Genomic DNA, 12,767 nt, shown 5'->3' with positions numbered 1-12,767 from the left:
TGCAATTCCCGACTGGCACGACGTGTTGATTTTGAAGGGCTACGTTGGTAAGCAGCTTGAATCTGTGCGACATTTTCTTCAGATACACGAGGTCGGCCAGGACTCTTTCCTTTACATACACAACCTGTGTCAACAAACTGACGGTACTATCTGCGAATGTTCCATCCATTCGGAGGATAAATTTCGTACCTCAACCGGAAACGTCTTTGCACTGTAATCACGGAATTACACTTCACAAGCTCAAGAATACAAAAGCTTTTGTGCTGTGGCGTAGCCATTTTACAACAACTGTGAATACGTCATTGTAACTAAGCACAACTGACATCTGGTAACAAACTAGACAATGCACTCGTTCCTCCGATACCCGCAGCACACCGCTACTATCGATAGTTTAATAAATATATCAGTTTGAAATACGTATATTCTTTTTGGTCCACCCTGTATATATATAACATATTCAAAATTTTTGTAAATTTTGTATATATTTTCTGTATTTTACTTTGTTAATCTCGTCCCTTTTGGAATGAGGTTAACAGCACCAATAAAATAAAGAGAGTTCGAGTGAGGACCCGAAAGTGAACGGACGTGTTATTTTATGGTCTCCAATTTTCTTTGTCTTGTTCAACCTACACTCGACCTTACGACTACGACTGCAAAATAATACGACATATATATATATATATATATATTGTAGGTATATGGGTCTTATGAGTTCGCTGGTAGATGTGATGGTTTATGATAAATATTAGTATGGATAACACTGTTTATAATTCTGTTTTGTGTATGTGAGATTTTCAACAAAATAACAAAAAACATTTTCCCATCACAAATCTCTATTAATACGGAAGTGCAAACGTTTGCTATAATCCCAATTATAAGGATTGTAATTTTTTACGTATTGTTATGTAAACCTAGCGGTACCCCCATAGTTCCAGAACAACTTAAAATATATAACACATATAATTGTATTTTACAGAACTGCAACGAGAAAAGCCTGCAAGTTTCCTCGACATGGACTCAAATTGACGAATCGTTGAAATATGTTGAACGAAATTTCGCAATAACATAGAAGTTATAAAATAACGTGCCGCGACGAAGGCGAAATTTTAAACTTTTTGTAAAAATAAATAACGGAGGATAATTAACCTAGTTATACCTGGAATGGGGGTTAGATATCATCCCAGGTTAAGTCAAAACTTTTAAATTGTTAGTAGTATTAAAATAACTTCAATATATATAATTAAGAAATAAATAAACAGCAAAATGAAATTAAACTATATAAATATTCATAAATAGAAATTTTTACTTGACTTTGTTCACAAAATTCGAAGTTTATATTCGAATTTTAAGCTAAATTCATTAAACTCCAATTAAATATAAAATCATAATTGACATTAATTATTACGACTTGAATATTTATACTTATTTGTTTAATGGAATTCCAATTTATACGATAATTCTGAGTTTAAAACATACTTGTATTACAAAAAAAAAAAAAAATCCATAAAATTTTATAATGATACCATTAAAAGTTAAGAGCACGTACCCATCTGTAAAATGTAATAAAGTTAACGATTTCGAAAAACATATGAATTGACCATATTAGTATTTAAATAAAGTTAATTTAATATTGAAAGGGGACTACTTTAAAAGTAAATAAAAATTTTTAAACAGATAGAGGATATCCCAATTATAAGTTATATTGAGAAAATTCTTTAAAAGCAAAAGATCTTTAATGATCCATAAAAACTGCACTTTTGAATAAAAATTTTATTAATCATGAATTAATATCAATATTTTCAGAGAAATTAAGACTTCAATACGAATAAAGTATTGAATTTTGAAAAATTCTTTCATTAAATTTTCAAAAAAATAATAAATAACTAAATAAAGTTCATTTGAAAAATTTTGTGCTAAATATATTCAAAATGTAATTTCAATTTTAAAAAATTAATTAGAATATTTTATTTTCATCTGTTTTTCTTCTCATCATCAAGATAATACACGCCGCCCTTTAGGTTTGTTTATCAGATTTTCCTGCTGATTCCTGTAAGAAATTATATTTTGTTAGCTAAATATATAATATAGAATGACATTTAAATTACTTCTACAATTACAACTTAATTAATGATTAATTAAATTTTTCTATTCACAAGTTATATCATTCTTCATCAAATTTTCAGGCAACGTGAAATAGGCATTTATTTTACTTACTCTAAAGTCTGATTTCTGATGTTATTTATGTTATCAACTTGGCATTTACAACTACATTATTGATTGGTATTTTATTTAATCAGCGACATTCATTATTTTTAATATTTTACGACTGAGCTGTGTTTTATTACGGTCTGTGTATAAACTCTATTCGTAACATGTAATTTTAATTGTGTATTGTCCTTACAAATCTCTTTTTAAAACATTTTAACAACAGTTGTATGTAAGTCTCAGTAGCAACAGAATTTATTTTTGCTACAGTTATATAGCTTAATTTTAAATACTTCTAATAAGTGATTATATGGATAAAATAATATATCATATTTTTAAATTAACAATGATTTGAAATATCAGGGTTAAGTAACATTTCAATATAGGTCATTTTTATATAATTAAAGATATAATTATATAATTAAAGTTGATGCAACATACCTAGTAAATAACGCTATGACGTGTTTGTTACTTTAAATACGTATATTCTGTTGTCATATTTAATTTATAATGTACCTTGATAAATAAGTCTGTTTACCTTCGATTTTTTTTCGTCGGCATGACATTGTTTATGCATAGACAAGTTCCCCTTCAAGGAAGCGCTGTAGTTGCAAACTTCACATCGAAATGCTATTTGAGATGCTTGTTTATGTTCACAATTTTGTGACTTGTCACGTGTTCCACTTGATACTGCAGATGATCTTTCATCAAGCGACTGTGAATGTGATTTGTGACTATTCTGTTCAGAGAATTGTAAATATTTTAATACGAAAAAAAATTAAGTTAAAAAGTAATTATTCCTTCACTTATATAATTTTCGCACTGAATTTATTTAATATTTCAACATATTCTGTTTAATATGAACATTATTAAGCAAATTAGAAAATTTGAAAACCGAGGGTTTGATAGAGAACATTTTATACTTAAAAGTGATATCTTAGTTAATATTTTTAAACAGAAAAATATATAAAGCTTATTTTTCTTGTCATCTGCCCGCTGTCTATGATTCACAGGAAGAGAAGTAGTTCCTGCAAAAACGAAAGTTCAACCGAAAATGAACGAATTGTGGACAATTCGTTTTATAAGAAATCAGTAATCCGATTGGATTACTGATTTCTTATAAAACGTGCAAGTCATCTTTTTTACTTGCTTTTTGTCCTGATACTTAGGTCAGTAGCAATCTAGAGCTTTTATTTAGAGTTGAACATGCTATTAGACAAATCGTTAACACTCATCGTTAACACTTCTGAGTACGTTCCTGCCTAAGATACTTCGATGTGTCATATTAAAGAAGAGTGGAAAAAGATATTGGTTTAAAGACATAGGTTCTCTCACTACCTCTCTAGATAAGTATAATTAATAATATAATATCTCTCATTACGAATAGTTTGATTTGAGGATCGTCTATGTAGATGCGTATACAGTAGAGCGTCGTTAATCCGAATCAATTGGGGACTGGCGTTGTTCGGATAACTTATTTTTCGGATAACCGATTATGTACGAAAAAATACATTAACCTATCCCATCCTGAAATTTTTTTTCGTTGCGTGTCGCGTTGCGTTGAACTTTCGTCGATGTTAAGCCTAACGTAAACTTTTTAAAATAATAATCGTGGTTATTGTATCGTTAAAAATTATTTCTTTATTTTGTACAAAAAAAATAAATATATTGAAAAATATAAAAACAATAAAAAGTTATACTTCAGAAGTTAATTTAGTATCAAAAACGTAAAATATTTGAGTAGCCAAGACATAGCCAAAGATTGCAGCGCCACAGCACTAGCGAAAATTTAAATTTGCCAACTGGAATTCTTTTCGATAACTGGCTTTCGGATAAACGACGCTCTACTGTATTTAGATTCTTTTCTGAGATTTATGAGGATATTTTATCGTTTATTTGTGGATGCAATTTATAGATATATAATCTTTTTGCAATTCCTCTTATATAAATATAGTCATATATAATTTAGTAATTGAACCTACTTCCTTTCTTCGAATTTGAAATTCCATTCTAACCACTCTGACTAACAACTGGGATCATGTGTAAATTACTCCTTTTATCGCGAAGTAAAATAATTATTCTAACTGTGTTAGGCTAGTGAATTAGACAGAGATATCACGACCTTCTTTAAATATAAACAATTATAGCCATCCTGTGCAAGGTGAGCGGAGTCATACGAATTCCAATCTCACATAATATAGATTTATGTTTTCGGTATCGATATTTTTACTAATTATAACATAAAGGTTTGCAAGCTGTCTATAATTGGAAATAAGAATTATAATAATACACTAAAAATCATATTACATACAATTTTTGTTCTATTTGATATAGCGTATAAATAACGCAAAGATGTATTTGTTACATTAAATACGAATATTTCGTTGTAATATTCAATTTATATAGTAAAGTAGCGTGATAAATAAATGCGATTACCTTCGATTTGTTTTCATCGGGATGATGATGTTTATGCGTAGACAAATTCTTTTTCCAGGAAGTGCAGAAATCACATCCAAGTACTTTTTCAGATGATTGTTTATGTTGACCATTTTGTGACTTATCATCCTCTTTTTTAGTTGATGTTGCAGCTGATATTTGATCACGCGATTCTGTAGGTGATTTCTGACTATTCTGTTCAAAGGATTGTAAACAAATAAATATGAAAAAATAAATTAAGTTAAAAAAATAATTAATTATTCGCATAACTTAACTAGTTTTTACAGTGAATTTACTTAATATACAACATGTTCTTTTTACTATGAACATTTTAAAGAAAATTAGAAAAATATGTGTAACCATATTTTTGTGATTTTAAAGAAAATATCCTAAGATAAATAAAAATCAATGCAATCAATATAAGATTTAAATAATTTTTAATATTCAATTATTTTTCTTATAAATATACACACTGTATAAACTTTACGCTAATTTATTTTATTGTGTTTATGTTTTTTATCCTTCTTATTTGTGAAAATTTTCCAAATTTTAACAAGTTTTACTTATTATTTTACGTGTACAGTACACCCATTTAGACGATAAGCGCTATCTATCATTTAGATAAACTTGGCAACCGATCAATGCGCCATTATGGGGCGCAAAATTTTTAGATATACTTTATTCACACCTTTTCTCTTTTTTCAAAATAAATATTTGTTGTGTTAATTATTAAAAATTTACGTTTGTCAATATTTTCTAGTTATATAAAAGCATAAAAGTAAAATATATGTATATTTCGATAAAATTAAAATTTTAAACTTTTTATTTTTTACAGTTTCAAATAAAAGATGTTGCCTGAAGTAAGTAATGTATTACAAAACAAATTGAACGTATTACTTACATTTTCTGATTCCATTTAATTAAAGAATTAATAATTTAAATTTTAAAATTTAGTTTATAAGTTTTGAACAGATTACAAATTAATAATGGTCAACAACAATGTAAAATTTGGCAATTGTTCTGTCAAATTCGCATATTCTGCCTATCTTTTAGCTTAAAAACACAAAAAAACACGGCTTAAATTATTTCTTGCTAATTGTAAAATTTGTACACCCACACACACACACAAAAAATACATATACATTAAGATCACCGTTCCAAAACTAATTCCATAACTTATTTTGTAAATATTTCTAGAAATTTATGTCCTATAAATTAAATAAAATGAATTTTATTAAAGTTTTGAACAGAAAACATTGAATGTGCTGTAAATTAAAGTGCTCGATTATAATAACAGCGTTGAAGGAAAGTCTTAAAATTGGAGACTGTTGACTACTTGTATTAAACTGCTTTTTGGACACATTTGTTAAACAAAATAATGAAACATTTTTTAGAAAATCTGTAATAAGTTTAATTGAAATATTAATAAAGTTAAGCAGAAATTCAAATAATCAGATTTTATTTAAACGTTGATTATACATTTGTATATGACCTTGTACCGCTGGGCTTAATCAGGTCTGGAATACAAAGTTGTAAAAATTAGTTACATATAATATACAATACAATGGTGAAAGAATATTACATGTGGTGAGATCGCGGAAATACAGTAATACGTCGACTTACGCTACCCCGACTTACGCGAACCCGGAGTTACGCGATTTTCAAATCTCGTCGATTCGTCTTTTGTTTGAGCGCCACGCAACCCTTGATTACTCACTCCCCGCACACTATTGTTCGGCTTACATGTTCGGATATGTTGCGCGGAATCGACGCATAGCTACAATTTATTTTGTATTTACTTCTGTGTTTGTTATATCTACGGAGATTCGAGAGACTGCATGTGGTTATTTCTTGTAACCGTGAACGAAACAAAAGAAGAAATAAGATTAACGAGAACATTTATTAGCTTACATACATCCGACTTGGATTTTACACAAATTGGGAAATTATACCCCGACTTACGCGAATTCGACTTACGCGGTTATTGCTCGGTCCCACCTATCGCGAAGTTCGGGGTATTACTGTACAAACAAATTGATTACATTTAATAATATACAATGCAATAGTTAAAGAAAATAATACTTGAAGTAAAATCGCGAATGTACAAAACACACTGAAGTTCTGACGACGTGCTGGCAAAATAAGACAATATAACTTGTAATAAAGTTAGGCAGTCAGGCAGTCAAAATAATCTTTATTGTCTGGCACCGCTGAGCACAGCCAGGCAGAAATACAGAAAAATACATATAGATACATGCTGTTAATCATAGAAGGGATACAATAATATAATGGCAGAGAAAATGCAAAGTAAAATAAAATAAATAAATAAATAAAATAAATGAAAATTAGAATAAAAATTAAATATTATAAAAGATAAAAAAATAAAAAAATAAAAGTACACTATAACTAAAGTAACATTGCTATACATCAAAGTCTACATGCTGTTATAGCAGAGCAAGGCGTGTACAGTAGACCCCCCTATAACGCGGGTTCCTATAACGGAGATTCCTATAACGTGGAGAAAAAATTGCGACAGTATTCGTATAAAGACGCTAAAAGAGACTCGTAAAACTTCGTCGCCGACTCGTGTCGCGACAGGATTACTCGAATCTGGACCAATAGTAGACGAGCAGCCAAACTACTTACACACTACAGAGAGTTTAGGCGAGTAAGTTGAGTTTACTATCGTCTGTACAGTATGTAAATTAGGTACCGTAAGTCTAATACAGTACTGTAATTTTATACATTTCTTGTGAAAGAAACATTTCTTATTCAACGGCCATAAAAATTATTTATATTAATAATGTCTCCAAAGATCAACGAATTTTTCGCAGAAAAATAACTTATCAGAAATCGCGGCCGCCGTTTGGTGCGCTGCTCCGCGACGAAAACAAGCTTAAGCAATGGCGACGTCGAACGCTGACGGAGATCGATGTTAGAGGATCGGAATTTCGGCGGGTTCGGAGATTCTACTCGATGTCGTCGGTCCGGCTTTCGTTAAGAGACTCCCCCGAGAGGGGTTAGGAAGCATCTTTTATAGCTTTTTGCTGAGAAAATCGGTCATGTGATCAGTTGTTATATGAGATAAGGTTATAGGTGTTCCCGAGACCAAAAACAAGTGACGCAATTTGGATGCTAACTATAAACTTTTGTGCAAGTTGAGCTGCAAGCTATATGAGAATCATAGAATGTTGACAGTTATGAAAGGAAGGTTTACACATTCCCAGCTAAGATCGTTTTTTTTTCTTTCAATCCGTTATATAAACAGAATTAAAATAATTAAATTTTTAGATTAAAAAAATTCCGGATCTCACATTCGTTTGCTTCTCAAGGCACCAAAGGGTTGGCATCTGTGGTTTACCAAGTGTTTTTATGCCTAAATAGGAACAGTATCGCATAGAAAGTTTAGGCGAGTTATACTTCTTTTATCAGATTGCCCATATGTTCTGTTGTCTTATGCTTTTAAATCTACAACCTTTTTACTGGTTTAGGAATAAAAAGTTTATTTTTTAAGTACTTTCTTTGAAATGCCCTTTGAACCAATGGGCTCGCCAGTGGCTGATTGGATGAAACCACTAAACATTAGAATTTATTTGGTCGTGGTTCGTGCTTCATCGACGAGATCAGCACGAGTTATCTGGGTTTTCATTTGTCAAGTATTAGTACCTGAATAGGGGCCAATGTCCCATAAAATTTCTCTCAGAAAGCACTCTCTCTTGTTTGTTGCATTACCTTCTCCCTTTAATTCTACATGCATAATTTTTGTAAGACTGTAAAAAATATATATAAAGTAAAACTCCGATTATCCGTATTGATTCGTTTTACAGGTGATTCGGATAATCGAAAATTCAGATAAGTGAATTAACGTATAAAGAATGTAATTACACAGTAACAGCCCAGTATTGTAATATACTGTACGACATGATTCAAGTTAGAACTATTTAAACGTAACTATCGAAATTCGTAGCAATTGTTCGAATGGCCTAGGTGTGGATAGCAAACAAATAAACAAACAAACACCCTAATTTATTAATGTAATAAATATAAATACAACTTTTTTACAAAGAAAAATTCTTTGTTTCAGTCACTTTTTCGTTGTTCACACATTGTTTACCCTAATTTATATATATAGAAGATCGCTTTTGCATAATTATTAAAAGAAAAAAATAATACACAATTATTGAATGAATACTGTTAAGTAAGGAAAATCAACCAAAGTTACATTTGTCCAATGATGCTTAATTTATTAAGGCTATATCAGCTTTATTTTTAATTGATGCAAAATTTTTTTTGAAACAGACAATATTAGCTTGGCATTCTAATCACATAAACAAGGAAGAAACTGCTTGTCAATTTTAATTTCTTGTAATCACGAAATTCTAGCTCAGTCGATATTAATGAGTCTTAAGCACGATAATCCAGATTGAGCCAGAGATGAACTTAATTATTTATCTATTATCTTTACTTTTGAAAACATTTTCCTGGAGCAACAAATCAAATTTTAAGAGAATATGAATTGAAACTGCAATATTACCCTTACTTATTGTTTGTGTGGTAATAGTAAGTTTATTTACACTTATTTCTTTTAAGTAGAATTGACTGAAAAAATATTTTTAAGCTGTCTTTTCGTGCTTAGCGTTATTCATTTAATATAAATGTAAAAAAATCAATAATTAATAGAATTTCGACACAAAAATTATTTTAATTGAATTTATTTAAATATGAAATTGTTGTTAGGATAAAATATGTAACAGAACATATAAACATATTATTTGTCAAAGTTTATTATTAATACTCTGGTTAAAATTCATTAACACATCTCGTAATAAAACGAGCATTTGTTTATCGTGACATCTTCACAAAACCAATTCGCAATTTTTGATCATGTTTTTAATTTTTTTAAATGTAAAATATATGCGCTCAACCGCAAATCAGTAGTGACTTTCACATATACATCATACGTTCACTTTAAGAATAGAGTCGTGCCAGTCATGTAATTTAAGGGAAAATATTTTTGAATTGAAAAAACATCACTTCTGATTTCTATTGGATGATCATATAGTCAGGGTGTCCTGCACTGAAGGTTTCCACATCTAGTTTCGTCTTTCATCTATCTACCTCCGTTCCCGAGATTTAAGAAAGACAGTGGGAATTTATAAGTTCATAATTTTTTAAAATTGACGCCCAATAATTACACTTCATGTTTAATTTTTCAAATATATTTAAATTATCTACTTTCATCACGTAAAATTTAATAACATTTTAANTACAAACGTTTAAAACATATTAAGAAAATATATAAAGTTATATTTGAAAAACCAGGTTATTATTGCTTCTCAAATCGTTTCAAGGAATAAGTGGGTTCGGTTGTCCAAGTTCTGGCCTATTTGTAAAACTTTTTAATTAAAAAGAAATATCAGTCTTTAGTGTAAGTTCAGGACACTTCAACTTATAGCATAAACGTGTTCCTTGTTTTTGTTTCTATCATTGTATTGCGTTTTATTGCTGCTTCTCACAGGAGATTACTAATAAGTTTTTCGAGAACCGTTATTCCCACAGGAAAATCGAATTCTTAAGTATTTTTGCTTCTCTGCACTTCTTCCCCGCCACAATTGTATTTTCGCAGATAATAAAATGTAAATATATTTTATTATAAAAAAGTTTATTTTTATAATAAAGTATATTATTTTTTAAAAATAGCACTTATTCTAAAGAGATTATCAATTATAGTGTGTCCCAGTATAATTCTTCTTTAATGTCTTCGATATTAGATACAGAAGAATTTTTTACTTATACTATTTGGCATATTTAACCGTTAATATTTGGAAAAATTTTGTATTAAATTCTTTCTGTTTTTACTCGCTTTATTTGCCACTCCATGTATCCTAAATATCTTTCCTCTGCATATAATAATATAGTATATATCACATCTAACGTATTTGTTTTTAGTTTATTATTTTTATAATAAAATATATTTATATTATATTACTCGTGAAAATACAATTGACGGGGAGAAAGTGCAGAGAAGCAAAAATACTTAAGAATTCAGAATTTAATATACAATTTTTGAAAATATTAAGGGTCAAATAAGCCAAATAGTATAAGTCAAATAAGATTACAAAATATTAAATAAACATTACATAAACATTAACTTATTAATATTAATATTAATAAGTTAATAAATATAATATTATAAATAACGAAATCTGACTACTTAAATAAAAAAAAATACCTCTACGCGAAAAACTTCAAATTACTTGTAATACAAATGAATAATTCTATTTACATTGTTTAAAATGACAATAAAATCGTAAAAAATTAAGAATAAAAATGTTTTAATTTATTAATTAATATTGGTTTCGTTACTTACTTTTAATTGCTTAAAAATAATTAACGAAAGAATAAAAATAAAATAATATTAAAGATTATATAAAAACCGAAAACGTTGTTTGAATTAGAAAATAACTATTAAAAAATTACTAAATAAATAAAATAAAATAACTATTCATACATTATTGATATGAATTAACACGCATTTAATGTATTTAAAAAAATATAACAAGTTCCATTAGTCACATCAGTTTGTCTCAAAACAGAAACGGACTTGTTTCTGTTTGTTTTAATTTTAATTTTTAATTCATATAAGTTATTTTGAAATTTTCTCATTTTTGCAAGTAAAATATATTAATTTAACGCTCAAGAAGTTTCTATTTTCCTGGAATAATTTTATTTACACACTAATTAGTGTCTAAATAAATTAATTCTAGAAAATAGTAACAACACGTTATTGGTTTCTTTAACTAAATATGATATTCTCAATATCCCATTACATAAAAAAGTAAAGATAGTGATTGGAATTTTAGAAAATTAATATATAATTTTTTTATTTATTGTATATCAGTTTCTAGATTAGTTATTTTGCTATAAATAGAAATAATATGTACAGTAGAACCTCGATTATCCGGACCTCTATTATCCGGATTTTCGATTATCCGGATTGTTCAAAATAAACAAAAATTTTACGAATTTGCTGATTTGCACTTGGCGAATTACGATACTGTTTATGTACGTGATGGAATGCATAACTTTTTTTGTTTCAACAACGTCTCACCCAGCACAGTGGTCGTAAACTCTTAAATATATTTTACGTAGTAATAAAAATATAACTTGACATACGTATTTATAAATAATTTATATTCAAATTACATCATTTCTATGACCAAGGGCGGCGTAAGGCATGGACGACGTGGGCCACCGCCTATGCCTCGCGGTCCGAAGGGCCTCGCGCCTCGAAGGTTTATGCATTACTTAAAAGCCGCGAACGCGACGAAAAAATTTTACTCGTCATAAAACGATAAATAGTTTGTCAAATTTTTATTCATAAAAATGCAGTTTCAACTGCTTTTTATTTTATAAAATCCGTCTTCTTGAGCCACCAGAGGGCCTTTTAAACAATAGCTAGTCTGTTAGCGCTGGTCAGTAGTAGTCCAAATTCAATACGAACGTTTGTTTCTTGAAAATTTGATCACGATTTAAATACAGTATTTATTTTTAATATTACCGATATGTCATCGAAAAGAAAACGTGTATTATCATTAAAAGACAAATTAAAGTATTTGTTTTGATTATCCGGATTTTTCCTTATCCGGACTACCTTCATCCCCAATTAGTCCGGATAATCGAGGTTCTACTGTATATAAATTATATGCACTTGTATTCTATCATGGTAATAAGTAGAAACTATTGAGTTATCAATCATTATTCTTCTATATATCGAAAATCATTCTATAATCAAAATAACGTAGCGTTCGAATCAAGTAAAATGATTTACTTTTTACTTTCCCGGCTCTCTTATATATAACTGAGAGAAAGTATGACAATAAATCAAAATATGACCCCAAGATTTTGAATTTTTTGGACGTAGAAACCTTGAAATGCCCAGAAATAATTTTTGTACGTATGGATGTTAGTGTGTATGAGGGCATAATTTTGTTTACCGAGCTGTGATAGTTAATTTATTTATTAAGTTTCCTATAAAACAATCACAGCAGTTATTTAGTTTCGACTAAATAACTCCTGTGATTGTTTTATAGGAAACTTAATAAATAAATTAACTATCACAGCTC

The 12,767-nt window shown here is 29.0% G+C and overlaps 1 protein-coding gene across 1 annotated transcript; it reads right to left on the bottom strand.

Moving 5' to 3' along the window:
• Nucleotides 1–1,756: 1,756 nt before the first annotated feature.
• Nucleotides 1,757–5,680, bottom strand: LOC111641648 (zinc finger protein 208-like). Its single transcript, XM_023387850.1, has 4 exons — nucleotides 5,543–5,680; nucleotides 4,642–4,836; nucleotides 2,744–2,944; nucleotides 1,757–2,047 (listed from the first exon to the last, which is right to left on the bottom strand). Exons 1-4 carry the CDS (start codon nucleotides 5,555–5,557, stop codon nucleotides 2,015–2,017), a joined length of 444 nt encoding a protein of 147 aa, XP_023243618.1. The 5' UTR covers nucleotides 5,558–5,680; the 3' UTR covers nucleotides 1,757–2,014.
• Between the last annotated feature and the right edge of the window lie 7,087 nt (nucleotides 5,681–12,767).

The sequence above is a fragment of the Centruroides sculpturatus genome, unplaced genomic scaffold, assembly GCF_000671375.1.
Source record: "Centruroides sculpturatus isolate CEXI.00-Female unplaced genomic scaffold, Cexi_2.0 scaffold1139, whole genome shotgun sequence".
Classification (NCBI taxonomy): domain Eukaryota; kingdom Metazoa; phylum Arthropoda; class Arachnida; order Scorpiones; family Buthidae; genus Centruroides; species Centruroides sculpturatus.
Note: the sequence above shows the minus strand (reverse complement) of the source record. Positions and strands in the feature narration are given on the sequence as shown.

Excerpts from the sequence above, each read along its gene's own strand:
- LOC111641648 (XM_023387850.1), bottom strand. Across the intron at positions 2,945-4,641 it reads CCGATGAAAACAAATCGAAG|AATAGTCACAAATCACATTC; the intron begins GTAATCGCATTT and ends TTCTCTGAACAG. Across the intron at positions 2,048-2,743 it reads CCGACGAAAAAAAATCGAAG|GAATCAGCAGGAAAATCTGA; the intron begins GTAAACAGACTT and ends AATTTCTTACAG.